This window comes from Gastrolobium bilobum, unplaced genomic scaffold, assembly GCF_033153095.1.
Source record: "Gastrolobium bilobum isolate Gb01-03AN ecotype WA unplaced genomic scaffold, APGP_CSIRO_Gbil_v1 utg36951, whole genome shotgun sequence".
NCBI classification, from domain to species: Eukaryota; Viridiplantae; Streptophyta; class Magnoliopsida; order Fabales; family Fabaceae; genus Gastrolobium; species Gastrolobium bilobum.
The window spans coordinates 27,901-44,296 of NW_026898074.1; the positions used below are offsets into that span (position 1 = coordinate 27,901).

The 16,396-nt window shown below is 38.5% G+C and overlaps 1 protein-coding gene across 1 annotated transcript; it reads right to left on the reverse strand.

Annotated features, from left to right (window-relative positions):
• Positions 1-748: 748 nt before the first annotated feature.
• LOC133312647 (probable cyclic nucleotide-gated ion channel 20, chloroplastic) lies at positions 749-11,388 on the reverse strand. Its single transcript, XM_061513881.1, has 10 exons — positions 11,255-11,388; positions 10,316-10,558; positions 9,392-9,649; positions 9,096-9,241; positions 6,093-6,170; positions 5,480-5,609; positions 4,822-5,065; positions 4,531-4,693; positions 2,987-3,145; positions 749-848 (listed from the first exon to the last, which is right to left on the reverse strand). The coding sequence occupies exons 2-9, from the start codon at positions 10,436-10,438 to the stop codon at positions 3,031-3,033; spliced, it is 1,257 nt and encodes a 418-aa protein (XP_061369865.1). The 5' UTR covers positions 10,439-10,558; positions 11,255-11,388; the 3' UTR covers positions 749-848; positions 2,987-3,030.
• Positions 11,389-16,396: the final 5,008 nt, after the last annotated feature.

A 16,396-nucleotide genomic window follows, 5' to 3' on the forward strand; every position in this document is an offset into this window, starting at 1 on the left:
CGAGAGGCAAACTTGTCCTTCGGTCTAGGTCTCATATTGGCAAAACACAAACAGCCAAAGGTTTTTAAATGATCATAACTAGGTGCAACTGTATACAGCAGCTCGTGAGGAGTACGACCAACAAGAATTTTGGATGGAGTTCTATTTATTAAATGAACCCCTGCAAGTACATTCTCCTCCCAAAACTCAATAGGTAGTGTAGCTTGAAACAGCAACGCCCTAGCTACGTTCAAGATGTGCCTATGCTTTCTTTCCACGCGGCCATTTTGTTCCGGTGTGTAGACACAAGTTGTTTGATGTATAATCCCATTTCATGATACAATTTCATCAAGCTTTGTGATTTAAACTCAGTTCCGTTATCAGATCTGAGTACTTTTACCATTTTACCAAATTGATTTCTAATCATAGCTAAGAATTTGTGTATTCTGTCACAAGTTTCCTTTTTTTTCAGCCAGCATATATACCCACACAAATCGACTAAAATCATCAACAACAGTCAGAAAGTAGTGTGCACCAGAAGAAGAAGAGGAACGATAAGGTCCCCAAGTATCGCAATGGATCAAATCAAAACATGCTTTACTTCGATTATTTGTTAAATGAAACACATTTCTAGATTGCTTGGCACGACAACATGTCTCACAAGCTTTATTGGATGCAATTTTTGCTGAAAAATTCGAAACTAATGGAAGTAAGGACACAACTTCATAAGATGGATGACCCAATCGCCTATGCCACAACTCGGCAGAGTCTTGAATTCGAACAGCGGAGGCTGAGGCACATTCTGATTGAAACACATAAACGCCTGCTTGAAGATCACCCACGCCAGTCTTCCTCATCAATGTTCGGTCCTGCAAAACACATTTTCCATCAGAAAATATCACCGTATTGTTACTCTCTTGTAGTAATTGAGATACAGAAACAAGGTTGCAACGCAACTGAGGTACAAACAAGACATTGGTTAATATAAAATCGTGGCTGAGGATTGTTGTTCCTCGTTTTTCTGCATAAGTTACGGAGCCATTAGGCAATCCCACCGTAAGAGGCTTGATGTTCACAATATCAATCAATAAATCTATCATTCCTGTCATATGTTGTGATGCTCCACTATCAATAAGCCACTGTGATTGAATAATCTTACCAGATAATTTGTCACTGGTTTGAGGTACATCCACCAATGTCATGAGTTTGCTCACCACTTCAGGGGTTAGGACGGAGAATGCTGCTGCATCTTGTGCTGTCTCCGAAGTTTGCATGGCGTGGGCCTGCTCATAGTTATTCCTTCCTCCGAACCGTCCCCTTCCACGTCCTCGGAATCCACCTCGAATGGGAGGATATCCGATTACTTTCCAGCACTTTGAAGGATCATGGTTTGTCTTCCCACAATGAGGACATGGCACTCTCTCAATTTGTTTATCTGGTATCATGCGCTGCATTGTATTCTCCACGTTGAGTTCTGTTCGCGCTGCATAGCTTACCACACCACCACGCTCTTCTTGATTGCGAGCAATGGAACGATGTGTCTCCTCTTGAGTGACAGTAGCATAGACTTTGTTCATATTTGGAAGTGGTGAATTGTTTAAGATTTGGGAACGTAAATTCCCAAAGACAGCTTCATCTAGCCCCATAAGGAACTGATAGACACGATCATGTTCTCTTTCTTCTTCAATCTCCTTTGCGTAAGCACAATTAATACCACATGCGCAAGTTTTGCGACTTTTGCTTCCTTCGAGTTCATCCCAAACTGCCCTTAGCTTCGTATAGTATTCCCCAATGCTGCTACCGTGTTGTCTCATGTTGGCTAGACTTGCTTTCAATTGGTATTGGCGTGGAGAATTCTGTATTGCATACCTTTCTTTCAGATCATCCCAAAGATCCTTCACCTCATCAAAACATTTGATGAAAGGTTTGAGTTTTGGATCGATCGTGTTGTGTATCCACCCGTTGATCATAGAATTGCACATCTCCCATGCACGCCATTCTGCTTCACTCTCCTTCTCTGGTTTCTTTACTGAACCAGTCACGAATCCCAATTTATTCTTTGCCTTGAGTGCGTTTTTCATGAGCTTTGCCCAATTTTCATAATTGGCTTCTCCTTGTAGCATAACAGTTGTTAGTATGATCCCTGGGCTATCTGAGCTTCCTAGGTAGAAAGGTGAGCCTGGATTTGTTGGTTTCAACCTGTTGCCTCCTTCTTCTGCCATATTTTATTGGGCTAGCTTTCACACTATTTAAAATTCTCACGCTGCGGAAGTGTTTTCACAAAAGGATCGCTCTGATACCAAGATGAAACCTGGTACCAAAAGGTTGCTTTCAATATTCACAAGAGTGCCTTTTAATAGGCAAGGTACACAACAATCAGAAACTAACTAAGTACAGAGAACAAACGTAACAAAGTGTATCCTAACAAACTAGATACTAACAAACTATCAAAGTGAACTATATCTGCAGAATATCTACAACTGCACAACAGCCTAGTATCTATATGGATAACATCATATCTCCAACAAATCTCCATTTCTTATCTCTTCTTTAAAACGATTATTAATTTTCTTATTATATGGCCTTTTATCTATCACTCGGCTCTTAAAAATTATTATCAAGATTGTTTTTAGGATAAAATTAAAATCAACTACCATATAAATTCTAAATATGTTGTTGGTAGGAAAGTGCACAATTGAACTATATTAATTAATCCCAAGGTTTAACTCAAGTATAGCAATATAAATCCTATGGCGAATTAATTGTCAGATCTTTAAAGCCAGTACTAATTAGAATTATGGAATTAAAAAAGAAAAAATATATTAATGAGAAGAACATAAGTAACCTATTAATTGTTTAAAATTTCTTATTTTTACGTGCAAGAATATCATGCTCGGAGGTTAGAATTATTTTATACCTGTGTAAATTACATTTTTAATTTTGATAAATGATTCAAATTTAGTGTAAGATTTCTAATTCTTACACATGTGTAAAAATATTATTTTACCTATATATAAAAAAAATAGCTTTAATATCAAAGGGAGACTAAAACTATGATGTTTGATTTGACTGGGAAGTATCAGCACGACTAAGACGTTTCTTCCTATATCTCCATGCAACCTGGATGCGTGTTGCTGAAAGGCATCTCCAGTAAGGGGATTCATACCTAAGAATTAAGATAATGAAGCAACCAAAATGCTATGTCAGGTAAGATCTTGAAAACAGGGACAAAAACATTAGATAATGGAGTAGGAAATATGACATAGCAATGTCAAGAGAGGCTTTGAAATAAAAATAAATGGGGACAGAGATCAAAACAGAAGACGTTGAAAAGAAGCAAGGTTGGGCTAGAATGTTTAGTGATGCGTTGCGTCACCTTGCTCTGCTTAAAATGTCACAACTAACTTTTATGATGCGAAAAAATGTATGAAAAAAAGAAAATTATGCTAACAAAGCCATGAAAATAACTTAGCACAATAGTCAACAAATATTGGTTTAAGTATTAAAGATCTTGTTTTCCTTAATAAAATATCTAGAGTTCGAGTCCTGAAAATGAAGAAAATGATAATGGGTTGTTGTACGTGCAACAATGATAGGTATATGGTTATGATTCCCCACATTAAATGCTTTAATCTATATATATGAAAAACTTGTCACGCTGCATGTAAAACAGCTGCAGAAAAATCGAACCCTATATATATATTGGAGTATTTCTCCATAAGCATTTCTTCAATTTAATATATATATATATATATATATGGAGTTTACATTTCTGTAGCTGCTGTATGTCCAGCAATCAAATATTTGTCATATATATACGTGAAAGTATTAAATGTGGGAAAACATAACCATACACATGTCATTGTACGTAAAGCGGTTGTAGAAATTATTTTACCTATATATATATATATATATATATGGGAAAGGATCTTTTGACTCTAGAGTAAGACTTACAACTCTTACTCTCCATCTCAACCGTTGATTTCCGTCCATCTAACGGTTATCTATAATAATTATTTATTTATTTATTTCAAATAAATAATAACCGTTAGATGGACGGAAATCAACGGTTGAGATGGAGAGTAAGAGTTGTAAGTCTTACTCTAGAGTCAAAAGATCCCTCCCCATATAGGGGCAGGATATTCTTACACCGGTGTAAGAATTAGAATTCTTACACTCAATCTTGACCATTGATCCACTTGTATCCAATGGCTCACATTACTAAAAAAAAATTAGCCGTTAGATATAAATAGAATCAACGGATAAGATTGAGAGTGTAACTTACAGTGGTGTAAAATGATCCTAACGCATATATATATATATATATATATATGGGGAAAGATCTTTTTACACCGGTGTAAGAGTTAGAAGTCTTACACTCAATCTTGACCATTGATCCACTTGTATCCAATGGCTCACATTACTAAAAAATTTGAGCCCTTAGATATAAGTGGGATCAGCGGACAAGATTGAGAATGTAACTTACACTGATGTAAAATGATCCTAACCCTATATATATATATATATAGACACACGAGACAAGAGAATAACCTTATGGCTCCTTGAACACGTGGACTCCTTAAGAATCTTGCAAAAAGGCTTGTAACTTCTTCAAGGTCTTGTGCTCGAAGTGAAAATGCCTCCACATTGGTTAAGCACCATACTGTCCTATTGCTAACCAATCTGTGTCTTGGAATCCTTACTTTTCCACCATCTGCATGGGGAAAACAAAAACACTTATGTTATTAATGTTGTTAACTTTTGCATGTTCAACACCCCACTACTTTTGAACCATGAAAACAGGCACCTATATAATATAAGAGAAATGAAAATGTTGTACACCTTTGGTTACTGAAGGATGCTCAAGACAACATGCAAGAAGTTCTTCACCACAAGCATTCCCTTCAGATAAAGGAACAATTCCATCTTCACCAATGCTCTCCAATTTTCCACGCACAATAAAAACCATCTTCTCTACTAGACCACCATTATATAGAATTTTGCTTCCTTTGATATATGTTTTTTGTCTTAGTCTCTCACATATAGCATCCAAGATAGGCTCATCCATCAAGGCAAAAATTCGAACCTGCAGCATATAATCACAAGTTGATGCAACATCATTCAGGGTGCCTTTTGATAAGCTTTTAAGGGGAAAAATGCTTTTATGATATAACTATTTTAAGAACCTTTTTTTAGAATTTGAGAAAAGAATGTGGTTATACTTATAACTTCTTAAAATCGTTTTTTGTTCTGGTAGAAACAAAATCAAATCAACAGTTATAAAATGACATCAAGTGATTTGATTTAAATCACATGATAACAAAGTGGTTGTAAGAAAAAAAGAAGTTATAAGTATAACCTATCACTTGAGAAAAATACTAAAAAAATGCCATCTCTTTTTTGCAAAGTTATTGCCCAATATAATGGTTATAATCTGCTAAAAAAAAATGCCAAATTGATATAATTACTCAATTTATGCCAGACATTCTACTATACTCACTTTCTTAACAAATTTAAAGAGATGACGTCTGATATCTCTCTGGAGGTCTTCAGGCAAATTCTCCATAAGCATTTCTTCATTCACCCCTCTTGTTGCAGCCCAATTATAACGTTCAGCCTGTCTTACTCTCCTGTATCACATACCAATCACATAAATGCACTGGAATCACTATCACTAACGTTATATCGTCCACATATTCATATAATTAAAATGCCTATATTAACATAAAGTAACAATTAGTTACTTCTCATATGTTTTACTTTCATCATATTCCACATTGGCAGATGTAGGATATTAATAAATAATGAAATATTGGAGAGTTTCTTAATACAGATAAGTGAATTTTAGGTGGATTTTGCATTGTCCACTTTTCAAACTCAAAGGGCTTTTGCGTTAGGAGGCGCGTATTAAAGGACTATAATATATAATCAATGTGACATTCACTTACCATCTATCTTAACAAGAAATTGCTCAAGCGGTTAATATATTACATAACCAAGAAATGATGTTAATTTTGGGAGCTAAGTGGAGTTAAAAGGTGGCAAATTTTATCAATTTAGCAACAAATACTGTGGGGCAATATGAGTATGACAAAAATGAGGAAAATGGGTACCTTCTCAGATCATCTGCTAAGCGCCGATGGCTCATCCATTGTTCAACATCACGTCGTCTAAGTGACATTTCTAGCCTCCTTTAAGAGAAAGTAAGAAAACGAGATATATATCAAACATGTTATTAACTATAAATATATAAACTATAAATACATAAAAAGTGACAAATTTATTAACCATATGTAGGCACAAACATGACTATAAATAATTAAATATTAACTATCAGCATTAGATAAACTAAGGTTATTCACCTATAAGAGAAAAGATACAGAATAAAACTACTAAGATATAATAATACTCATGGAGGACTCTTCCTAGTCCATTTTAAAGTCCAAAATAATGATAGCTAGGACATAAGAAACAACAACATGACAATTGCTGCAATGAGGGAACTTTTGTCATTGCATTTGTTCTCAGTGATCCACTAAAATTATTGTTAAATATCATAGATATAAGAGAAAATGATAGTAATCCTTGTTGTATTAAACTACACAACATTGGTGCTATTATATAGCAAACCAATTGAAGAATACAAAGAGACACACTCAATGTGGGACTTCTACACTATTAACACTAACACTCTTAACACTCCCCCTCAAGCTGTAGCATATAGATCATATGCTACAAGCTTGATACATAAATAATACTCCCATTAGGAACCAAAAACAACAATGCTACATCAACGAAATGAAATGACTAAGTACAACAAATCAACTGGAATGACCATCAGTCTGAAGAGCTGATAAAGAGACAATGTTGGAATGGACATCAGAGCATGGATGGTGCCGGAATTATCATCGGCAAAGACAACTGAGCTGACCAGGACATCAGCATCAAGATCCCTCTCAGACATTTCATTTAACAGTTGGTGAGCAGCCGTGGTTTCCCCTTGACTATGCTACAAGCTTATTACAAGAAAGACCAAGTAACATAACATCAAAATAAATCTCCTAAATGAGAAACCAAAAATCAACAATGTGCTAAAAATGGCGTCGAAATGAACATCAACATGGAAGATGCCGGAATGATCATAGGCAAAGACAATTGTGCTGGAATGACCATCAGCAACATGGACGGTGCTCCCCCTCAAGAGGAACTTCTAAACAGTGCCGGAATTATCATCGGCAAAGACAATTGTGCTGGAATGACCATCAGCAACATGGACAATGCTCACCCTTAAGAGGAACTTCTAAAGGGTGCCGGAATTATCATCGGCAAAGACAATTGTGCTGAAATGACCATCAGCAACATGGACAGTGCTCCCCCTCAAGAGGAACTTCTAAACAGTGCCGCAATTATCATCGGCAAAGACAATTGTGCTGGAATGACCATCAGCAACATGGACAGTGCTCCCCCTCAAGAGGAACTTCTAAACAGTGCCGCAATTATCATCGGCAAAGACAATTGTGCTGGAATGACCATCAGCAACATGGACAGTGCTCCCCTCAAGAGGAACTTCTAAACTGTGCCGGAATTATCATCGGCAAAGACAATTGTGCTGGAATGACCATCAGCAACATGGACAGTGCTCCCCCTCAAGAGGAACTTCTAAACAGTGCCGGAATTATCATCGGCAAAGACAATTGTGCTGGAATGACCATCAGCAACATGGACAGTGCTCCCCCTAAAGAGGAACTTCGGTGTCGAAATTAACATCAGCGGAGACAACATCAGCAACTTGGACAGTGCTCCCCCTCAAGATGGATGATGAATCGTATAAATACTCCATCTTTGGAAGAAAGAAGATTAAAGAAAAACAAAGCTTCGCGGAATCGGAAAAGTCGCCGGAGACGGCGGTGGGTCGTCGGAAAAGTCGTCGGAGATGGTGGTGGATCGCCAGAAAGTCATCGGAAAAGTCGACGGAGACGGCTGTCAACGGTGGACGACGCGGTCAACGGTGGTCGGTCAACGACAACGGTGGTCAACCCAACAACTTCCCAAGGATCATTCTTTTCTGATGTGACAGATCAGTCTAAGCTGCAGTCACAGAGCATACAAAGAAAAACTCGAAAAAGAAATAGCAACGGGAATCTCTCAAGGAGGGTGATATCTCTCTATAACCATATTGGAATTATGGAAAATAGAACTAAGTTAAACGGATTAAGATTCCTCTTGTTAGGCTCTAGATACCATGTTAAATATCATAGATACAAGAGGAAATGATAGTAATCCTTGTTGTATTAAACTACACAACATTGGTGCTATTATATAGCAAACCAATTGAAGAATACAAAGAGACACACTCAATGTGGGACTTCTACACTATTAACACTAACACTCTTAACAATTATAAACATTTCATAAGACAAAAAATCAAACATAGAGTTCAAGACATCCACAACAAGACAAAAAGGAACCACAGCCACCATACCAACCTTGCTGACTGCTTCTAAGACTCTCTAGATTTTATAGAATTACTCTGTTCATATACAAGAGGGCGAACATTGGAGCAACGGTAAGGTTGCTCCTTGTGACGGGGTTCGAGTCTGAAAAACAGACTCTTTGAAAAAGTACGAAGGTAAGACTACGTACAATCGACATACACCCTACCCTCACAAGTCAGGGAGTCTTATGCATCATCATTTGCCCTTTTTACTCTGTTCATATACAATTAAATTACCATAGTTAAAGCCATCAAACCATATAGTCCCAATTCCCAAATTATAAATCATGGAAGGACCATATTTTTAATAATAGATCCAAGTAAAGGCAAAAACTAAAGAAAATATAGTATTAACCCAAACAATTACAGGGAAGAGAAACCAATTCAATTATTATACTTCTTCCCTCTATTTCAGCTCACAAATCCTTATTTTTCATTTTTCAAGCTAAAACATCAGATAATTATTTAAACTAATCCTTAAAGGAACCCTAGAGCATTACTTAATTTAGAGAGGTGGAATAAAAGCAACATTGTCCTCAAACAGTGCTTGTTACTCACTCAATATATTGTGTTTTAGTCATGGCCTCATGAGGCATTGCATATATGAAGCAAGACATTCTACCTGCGTCCAAGAGCCTGAAGAAAGTTCTGTATGTTTCCAATGAGAAGAGCAAAAAGCAAGAGTCCCATTCCTATGATGGCCATGGTAAAAAGGACTTCACAAACAAAATAGCTAGGGGTTAAATTGCCAGCCAGAGTACTAATTTGCTGCAAATAAATCACACAGGTATAGCATTAGTAGGATTTCACTTGTTGAGAAAACTAAAATACTGAAATAAAAACAGACTCCTCATTAACATAATGAGTTTGAAAATAACAATATACATTTACTATTGGAAAAAGAAATAAGTGATATACCTGGAATCCCCAAAATGATGAATATACATATCTAGTGATCACATTGTGATCTGCAGTAAGATTGACAGCTTTAAGATAGATCCCATACTCAAAACCATTCTCAGTAAAACAAGCAGTTGCATTTGCATTGTTCTTCCAAAGAGGCCAATTTGTATCATTTTGATATTCTTTAGTATATCCATGCCCACAATCAATGAATTTTGTACATTCATTAATATGTGCTTTCTTGCAGGCATCTCTTAGACATTGATTAACCCTCTGGGACAAGAAACAGGGAGAATGTGGGAATTAATAATTGAAGAATAACCCTTATTTGATGTAACCAACTAACAAAATTCCCCAACTTTAATTAAATCACACATCCTTGAATTATTTCATTATCAGAAGGTAGTAATAATTAGTAAAAAAAATTGTTCAGGATATAGTTTAATTCTTTTATAATGCACTTTGCTTGGACACAATGCACAATATCAAGGATGTCATAAGTACGCAACCATTCTATTTTTTCCTTTTGTCATGAGCAGGATTTGAGGTCAAACAAGAGAATGCTTTAAAACTTATGCTGCTCATACAATCATGGGGATTTGTTTCCTTTTTTCATTTTTTATTATAAACCATCCAGTATCCGTTCGTCCACGGGTGCAGACTAATCCGGATTTGAGACAGACAAGACCACAAGGGCGGCAAAGCTCTCACAACTGTATACCCAGGGCTCGAACTCGAGACCACGGGTTAAGCTAGAATAACTTCCCGTCAATTGATCCACGTGTTTGGTGGTGACTTATTTCCTTTTTAATGTAACTGAATTCAAAGGTGTATAAAGTTTTTTTTTTTTTTTTTGGAAGAAAAAAATCTGAAAGGAAAATGGGAGTCACTGAAATAAAAATTACAAAAAAGTTATATAACAGAAAGGGCTTAACATACCTGCAAACCAAACAGGTACCAGCTTGACCCAACAATATGACCAGATAGCATGAAGGTAAAAAGATTTATAAAGAAATTTTCCCATGCTGACTCAAATATCAATCCGGTTGGATAAATTAGCATAGGAAGAAACCTACACAATCTGGGAAAATACTGAACAATGACCGCAATAAGCAAAAGATTCTTTGCATAGTTTTCTCCTGATGAACCCAAGTCATTTGGTAGGACAAACAATATGATTATCTGCAAATATTCCAATGAATTATACCATGACAAGGAGTTTGACAAGTATATGTATATACACCCAAAATTGCTTCTATCTTCATAACAAATGTCATACAATTTCCTTTCTCTTATTCCATCAATTTATTCTTAGGCAAATGTTCATGTACACAAATAAATATTATTCCTCAGGTTGTCCATACCAATTAGAACAATAAATACAGATCATCTGAATTTCATACAGGATGACATAGAATCAGTTTGGAAAGAAATAGAGAGAAACAAGACAAGAAACCTCTGAAATATTTAATCATTACTCTGCCATAACATGAAAGTAATAACAATAGACCATATTTATAGACAAACTAAACTCCAAAAAAAATCTTACTCCTTTAAGAAGAAAATTATAATCAAATAATTACTATCCTAAACGAAACAGGAAATGCAACTATTCATCCAAATACCTAGTACATTAAATGTAAAAGCTATCAATCTCCTTGCTAAGGCTAACTTCAAAGGTAATGATATTCATGTTTGCCTTATATGTCAAATATAAAAAAGACAAAAGAAAATTTAAGCAATATAATATACATTTTGTCTTAAATTTTGTGAGCAGAAATAAAACCAGACAATTTCCATTACTTTGTATTATAAATTCTATACTTTTACATCAAAAAATTCACATTAAGCAAGAAAGGGAGATGGAGAGAGATTCACCTGAGGAAGTGGAAGTGCAACAAATAAGTCAATAACAAAGTATGTCTGAAGGTAGTGAAGAGCTATTTTCTTAGGATGGTCAACTAAATCTCCAGCACCAACCACCCTAGATTCTGGAGCCACATAAGCCAACCTAAACTGCAAAGAATCAAGTTGGAAGAATTAGTTGGAATCAACTGCATCACATAAGTGTACCTACCTGGACTTCTAAACAAATGAAACTAGGTTTAAGATTCAGGTTTATTACTTTGCACCAATGTAATAAGAACAATACGGCCTCAACCTCCACATTTATTCGCTAATCGCTGTTATGATTGTTACTAGAAGTTCAGAGGGAAAAAATGGTATAAAATAGGGGCCAAAGCTTAAATTTAAAGATTTTTTATTATAGTTTTCTGAGTTTCTGTGATCTGATTATTTTCTAATGGACAGATTTTATGTCTTATGCAAAAGGAAACAGAATTCATGAATTTTTAGAGAAAATTAAGCAGAATATATTATACCTTCTTATAAACAGAAAAAATGAAAAATTATAGAGGAAGGAGCTTAAATATATGTCTCAAAGTAATTGTTGTTGTACATAGTATAGAAGTCCCACATTGTGTATATGTGTGTGTATTTGTTATTTAGTTTAATATATAAAAGAAGTCTCCTTCGTGTAATTGACACAAGGATTACAATGAATACCTCTTGTCTCTTGGTAATTAACATGGTATCTAGAGCCTAACAAGAGGAATCCTAATCCGCGTTTTTTTTTTCCGGTGGACCACTGTCCGCTGAGTAATTTTTTTTTTTTTCGGAAACAATCATATCTGTCAGTTTCCGGCGCCCATACATCGTCAAAGGACCTCTCTGATCACAGCCGCTGTCCGGAACCGCCGTCCGCCGCCGAAATTTCCGGCGAACCATACACGGTTCTGATCGTCCAGACACGGCGGTCTTATCTGTCTTGGACCCGTTCGAAGATCCTTCTCCACGCGCTCTCACGCGCGTCACGAAGGAGCTGCGTCCAATTATTTTGCAGCCGCGCGTGGAGGCGCGTGAGGCTGTTTCTTCCGGTCCTACCACCACCGTCCATCTCGCCGTGACCTTGCGTCCCTGGATCTGTCCTCGATTTGTGGTTTTGACATCGTTCTGGTTTCCTACGGTGTCCTTTCCCTTGTTGGTTACTGTTCACAGGTGTCTCTTTGCTTTTTTGTTGCTGTTCTTTTTGGTTACAGGTGACCCATGGCTGATTTGTCACGCCACGATGCATCCAAGGGTTCTCAAAAGGCTGACCCGCCTGTTTTTTCTAATTATGTTAATGTTCCGCTGCACGTCGACAAGTTGGATGGCTCCAATTATGATTCTTGGGCTTCTGATCTCCGACTTTGGCTTGATGGACAGGACTACACTGACCATCTCATTACTAAGGCTGAGTCCATCTCGGTAGATGTACGCCCTCATTGGAAAAAGGTTGATGCTCAGTTATGTAGCATCATCAAGTCTACCATCCACTCGTCCTTGAAGCAGATTTTTCGTGCTCACGTCACTTGTGAGTCTGTTTGGCGTCAGGCCAAGTCACCTTATACTAATGACACTCAGCGACTCTATGGCGTTTGTCAAAATTTGATCACTACTATTGCTGCTCAACGACTTGATGTATCTATGTCTGCTTACTTGGGAAAAGTTCAGGGCCTCCTTCATGATTTCAATGAACTGTTGCCGCCTGCTGCAGATCCTGCTAAAGAACTTGAGCAACGCAGCACGTTCTTCATGCTCATGGCTCTTTATGGTTTGCCCTCGGAATACTCTGTCAACCGGGATCAGATCTTGGGTTCTACTACTGTTCCATCGCTGGACTCTGTTTGGTCTACGTTGCTTCGCATTCCACCTAAGACTGCTATGGAGCCTGCAGTATCTGATCCCTCTTCAATTGACCCATCTGCCCTTGTCTCCAAGGGTTTTGCACGTGGACGCAAACCCTCTACGAGACGCTTTCTCTGCACTCATTGCAACAAGCCGGGCCATACTATTGCTCGTTGCTGGGATCTTCACGATCGCCCTCCTCGCTCCGCTCATTTTGCTCAGACTACTGTTCCTGCCTCGGACTATGCTTTGATTGCTGGATCACACCCACCTGGTACCACTGCCTCTGGTGCACACACGGGTAATTCCTTTGCTGGTGGTGTTTCTCACTCGCCCTCTCTTGGTCCATGGATTCTCGATTCAGGTGCATCTGACCATATTTCTGGTAATAAGTCTTTATTTACCTCTCTCTGTACGTCTGGTCCCCTGCCCAAGTATCACTATGGCTAATGGGTCACTGGTTCAGTCCCAAGGGATTGGCACTGTTCTCCTTTTTCCTTCTATTTCTATTGAGAATGTGCTTTATGTTCCTCATTCTCCTTTCAATCTTATTTCCATTAGTCGCTTGACTCAATCCCTTGACTGTATTATTTCTTTCACTAAAGAGTCTGTCATTTTGCAGGATCGGAGCTCGAGGAGGACACTTGGCGTCGGATCTGAGTCCAATGGCCTTTATCAGCTTTCAACTTCTGTTCCAGTGTGCTCTGTTGTGGATTCTCCGCTTACTATCCACGCTCAGTTGCGTCATCCAAGTCTTGCTAAGCTCCAGAAGATGGTCCCACGTTTCTCAAATTTATCTAGTTTGTCTTGTGAGTCGTGTCAGTTAGGGAAACACACTCGTAGTTCGTTTCCCGATCGTGTCAGTCGTCGATCTTCGTCTCCTTTTGCTTTAGTTCACTCAGATATTTGGGGTCCTAATCGTACCGTTTCCACTATGGGGTACAGATATTTTGTAACTTTCATTGATGATTATTCTCGATGTACTTGGTTATTTTTAATGAAAAATCGGTCTGAATTGTTTTCTATTTTCAACAAGTTATTTAATGAAATCCTTACTCAATTTGGTGTTTCGATTCGCATTTTTCGTAGTGATAATGCTCGTGAATATTTGTCTCATCAGTTTCAAACCTTCTTTGCATCTCACGGCATCCTTCACCAGACATCTTGTTCACACACCCCTCAACAAAATGGGATTGCTGAACGCAAGAACCGTCACCTAATTGAGACCACTCGGACACTTTTGTTACATGGTCATATCCCCTTCCAGTATTGGGGCGATGCTGTCCTCACAGCTTGTTATCTCATTAATCGCATGCCTTCCTCCGTACTTAATAACCAGGTACCACATTCTGTGTTGTTTCCCCATCAACCTTTGTACCCACTCACTCCTCACATCTTTGGTTCTACTTGTTTTGTCCACAATCTCAGTCCTGGTCTTGACAAGTTATCTGCTAAGTCACATAAATGTATTTTCCTGGGTTACCCTCGCTCACAAAAGGGTTATCGTTGTTACTCTCCCAGTCTTCGTCGTTACTTTGTCTCAGCAGATGTTACATTCTTTGAGTCTATTCCATTCTTTGACTCCTCCTCCCATCCCAGTGATTCTGTTGCTACTCAGCTACCTTTACCATCTGTTTCAGTTCACTATATACCTTCACCATCTCCTTCTTTAGATGTCCCCGTCCCTGTTCCCGCCCCTATTCCCCCCCTCCAGGTCTATCATCGTCGACAACGTCCCCCGGTTCCCCAGGACCCTGATCCCCCCCCCCCCCGAGTCTGCCCCTATTGTTACTGAGGCTCCTGTGGACTCACTTCCGTCATCATCTCCTCTGGCAGCTCCGATCCTTCCGTCTGACATTGATGTGCCCATTGCACTCCGGAAAGGTACTCGTGATTCTCGTCCCCCTCCCAGGTATTTATTAAATTTGAGTTATCATCGTCTTTCACCATCCCATTTTGCTTGCCTCTCTTCTCTTTCTTCTGTATCTGTTCCTAAGACTACAGGTGAGGCGTTATCACATTCTGGTTGGCGACAGGCCATGATTGATGAGATGAGTGCACTTCAAAGCAGTGGTACCTGGGATCTGGTTCCCCTTCCCTCTGGGAAGTCTGTTGTTGGCTGTCGATGGATATACACGGTTAAAGTTGGTTCGGATGGTCAGGTGGACCGTCTTAAAGCCCGCTTGGTGGCTAAAGGTTATACTCAGATATTTGGCCTTGACTATGGTGACACATTTTCTCCCGTGGCGAAAATGACTTCTGTTCGCCTCTTTATTACTATGGCAGCCATTCATCACTGGCCTATGTATCAGCTGGACATAAAGAATGCTTTCCTCCATGGTGATCTGCAGGAAGAGGTTTATATGGAGCAACCTCCTGGGTTTGTTGCTCAGGGAGAGTCTAACCTAGTTTGTCGTCTCCGAAAATCCTTGTATGGTCTCAAGCAGTCTCCCCGGGCTTGGTTTGGAAGGTTTAGCACTGTTGTACAGCAGTTTGGCATGACTCAAAGTGAGGCTGATCACTCAGTCTTTTACAGACACTCTGATTCAGGTTCTATTTATTTGGTAGTATATGTTGATGATATCGTCATTACAGGTAATGATACTCATGGCATAACTCAGATAAAACAACATTTGTGCCATCATTTTCAAACAAAGGACCTTGGAAGACTCCGATATTTCTTAGAGATAGAAATGGCTCAATCCAAAGATGGCATTGTACTATCACAGAGAAAATATGCTATGGATATTCTTGAGGAAACAGCATTGTTGAATGCTAAGCCCGTCGATACTCCTATGGATCCAAATGTCAAGCTTTTACCAAATCAGGGGGAGCTATTTTCTGATCCAGAAAGGTATAGAAGATTGGTTGGGAAACTAAACTATCTCACAGTTATTCGACCAGACATTTCCTTTGCAGTCAGTGTAGTAAGTCAGTTCTTGAATTCTCCCTGTGAAGATCACTGGAATGCAGTAATCCGTATCCTCAAGTACATCAAGACTGCTCCTGGCAAAGGTCTTCTCTATGAAAACAAAGGTCATACCAGAGTTGTAGGATACTCAGATGCTGATTGGGCAGGTTCTCCTATTGATAGAAGATCCACTTCTGGGTATTGTGTATTCGTTGGAGATAACTTGATTTCCTGGAGAAGTAAGAAGCAAAGTGTAGTTGCTAGATCAAGTGCTGAAGCAGAATATCGCTCCATGGCCACAGCTACCTGTGAACTCATCTGGTTAAAACAGCTACTGAAGGAACTCAAGTTTGGAGACACTGGCCCAACATCTCTCATTTGTG

Coding starts and splice junctions, on each gene's coding strand:
- LOC133312647 (XM_061513881.1), bottom strand. CDS start 10,438: ATGCTAATTTATCCAACCGGATTGATATTTGAGTCAGCATGGGAAAAT. Junction 6,171..9,095: donor CTTCAGGCTCTTGGACGCAG/GTAGAATGTCTT, acceptor TTTCTCTTAAAG/GAGGCTAGAAATGTCACTTA. Junction 5,066..5,479: donor TCTTTAAATTTGTTAAGAAA/GTGAGTATAGTA, acceptor TATATGCTGCAG/GTTCGAATTTTTGCCTTGAT.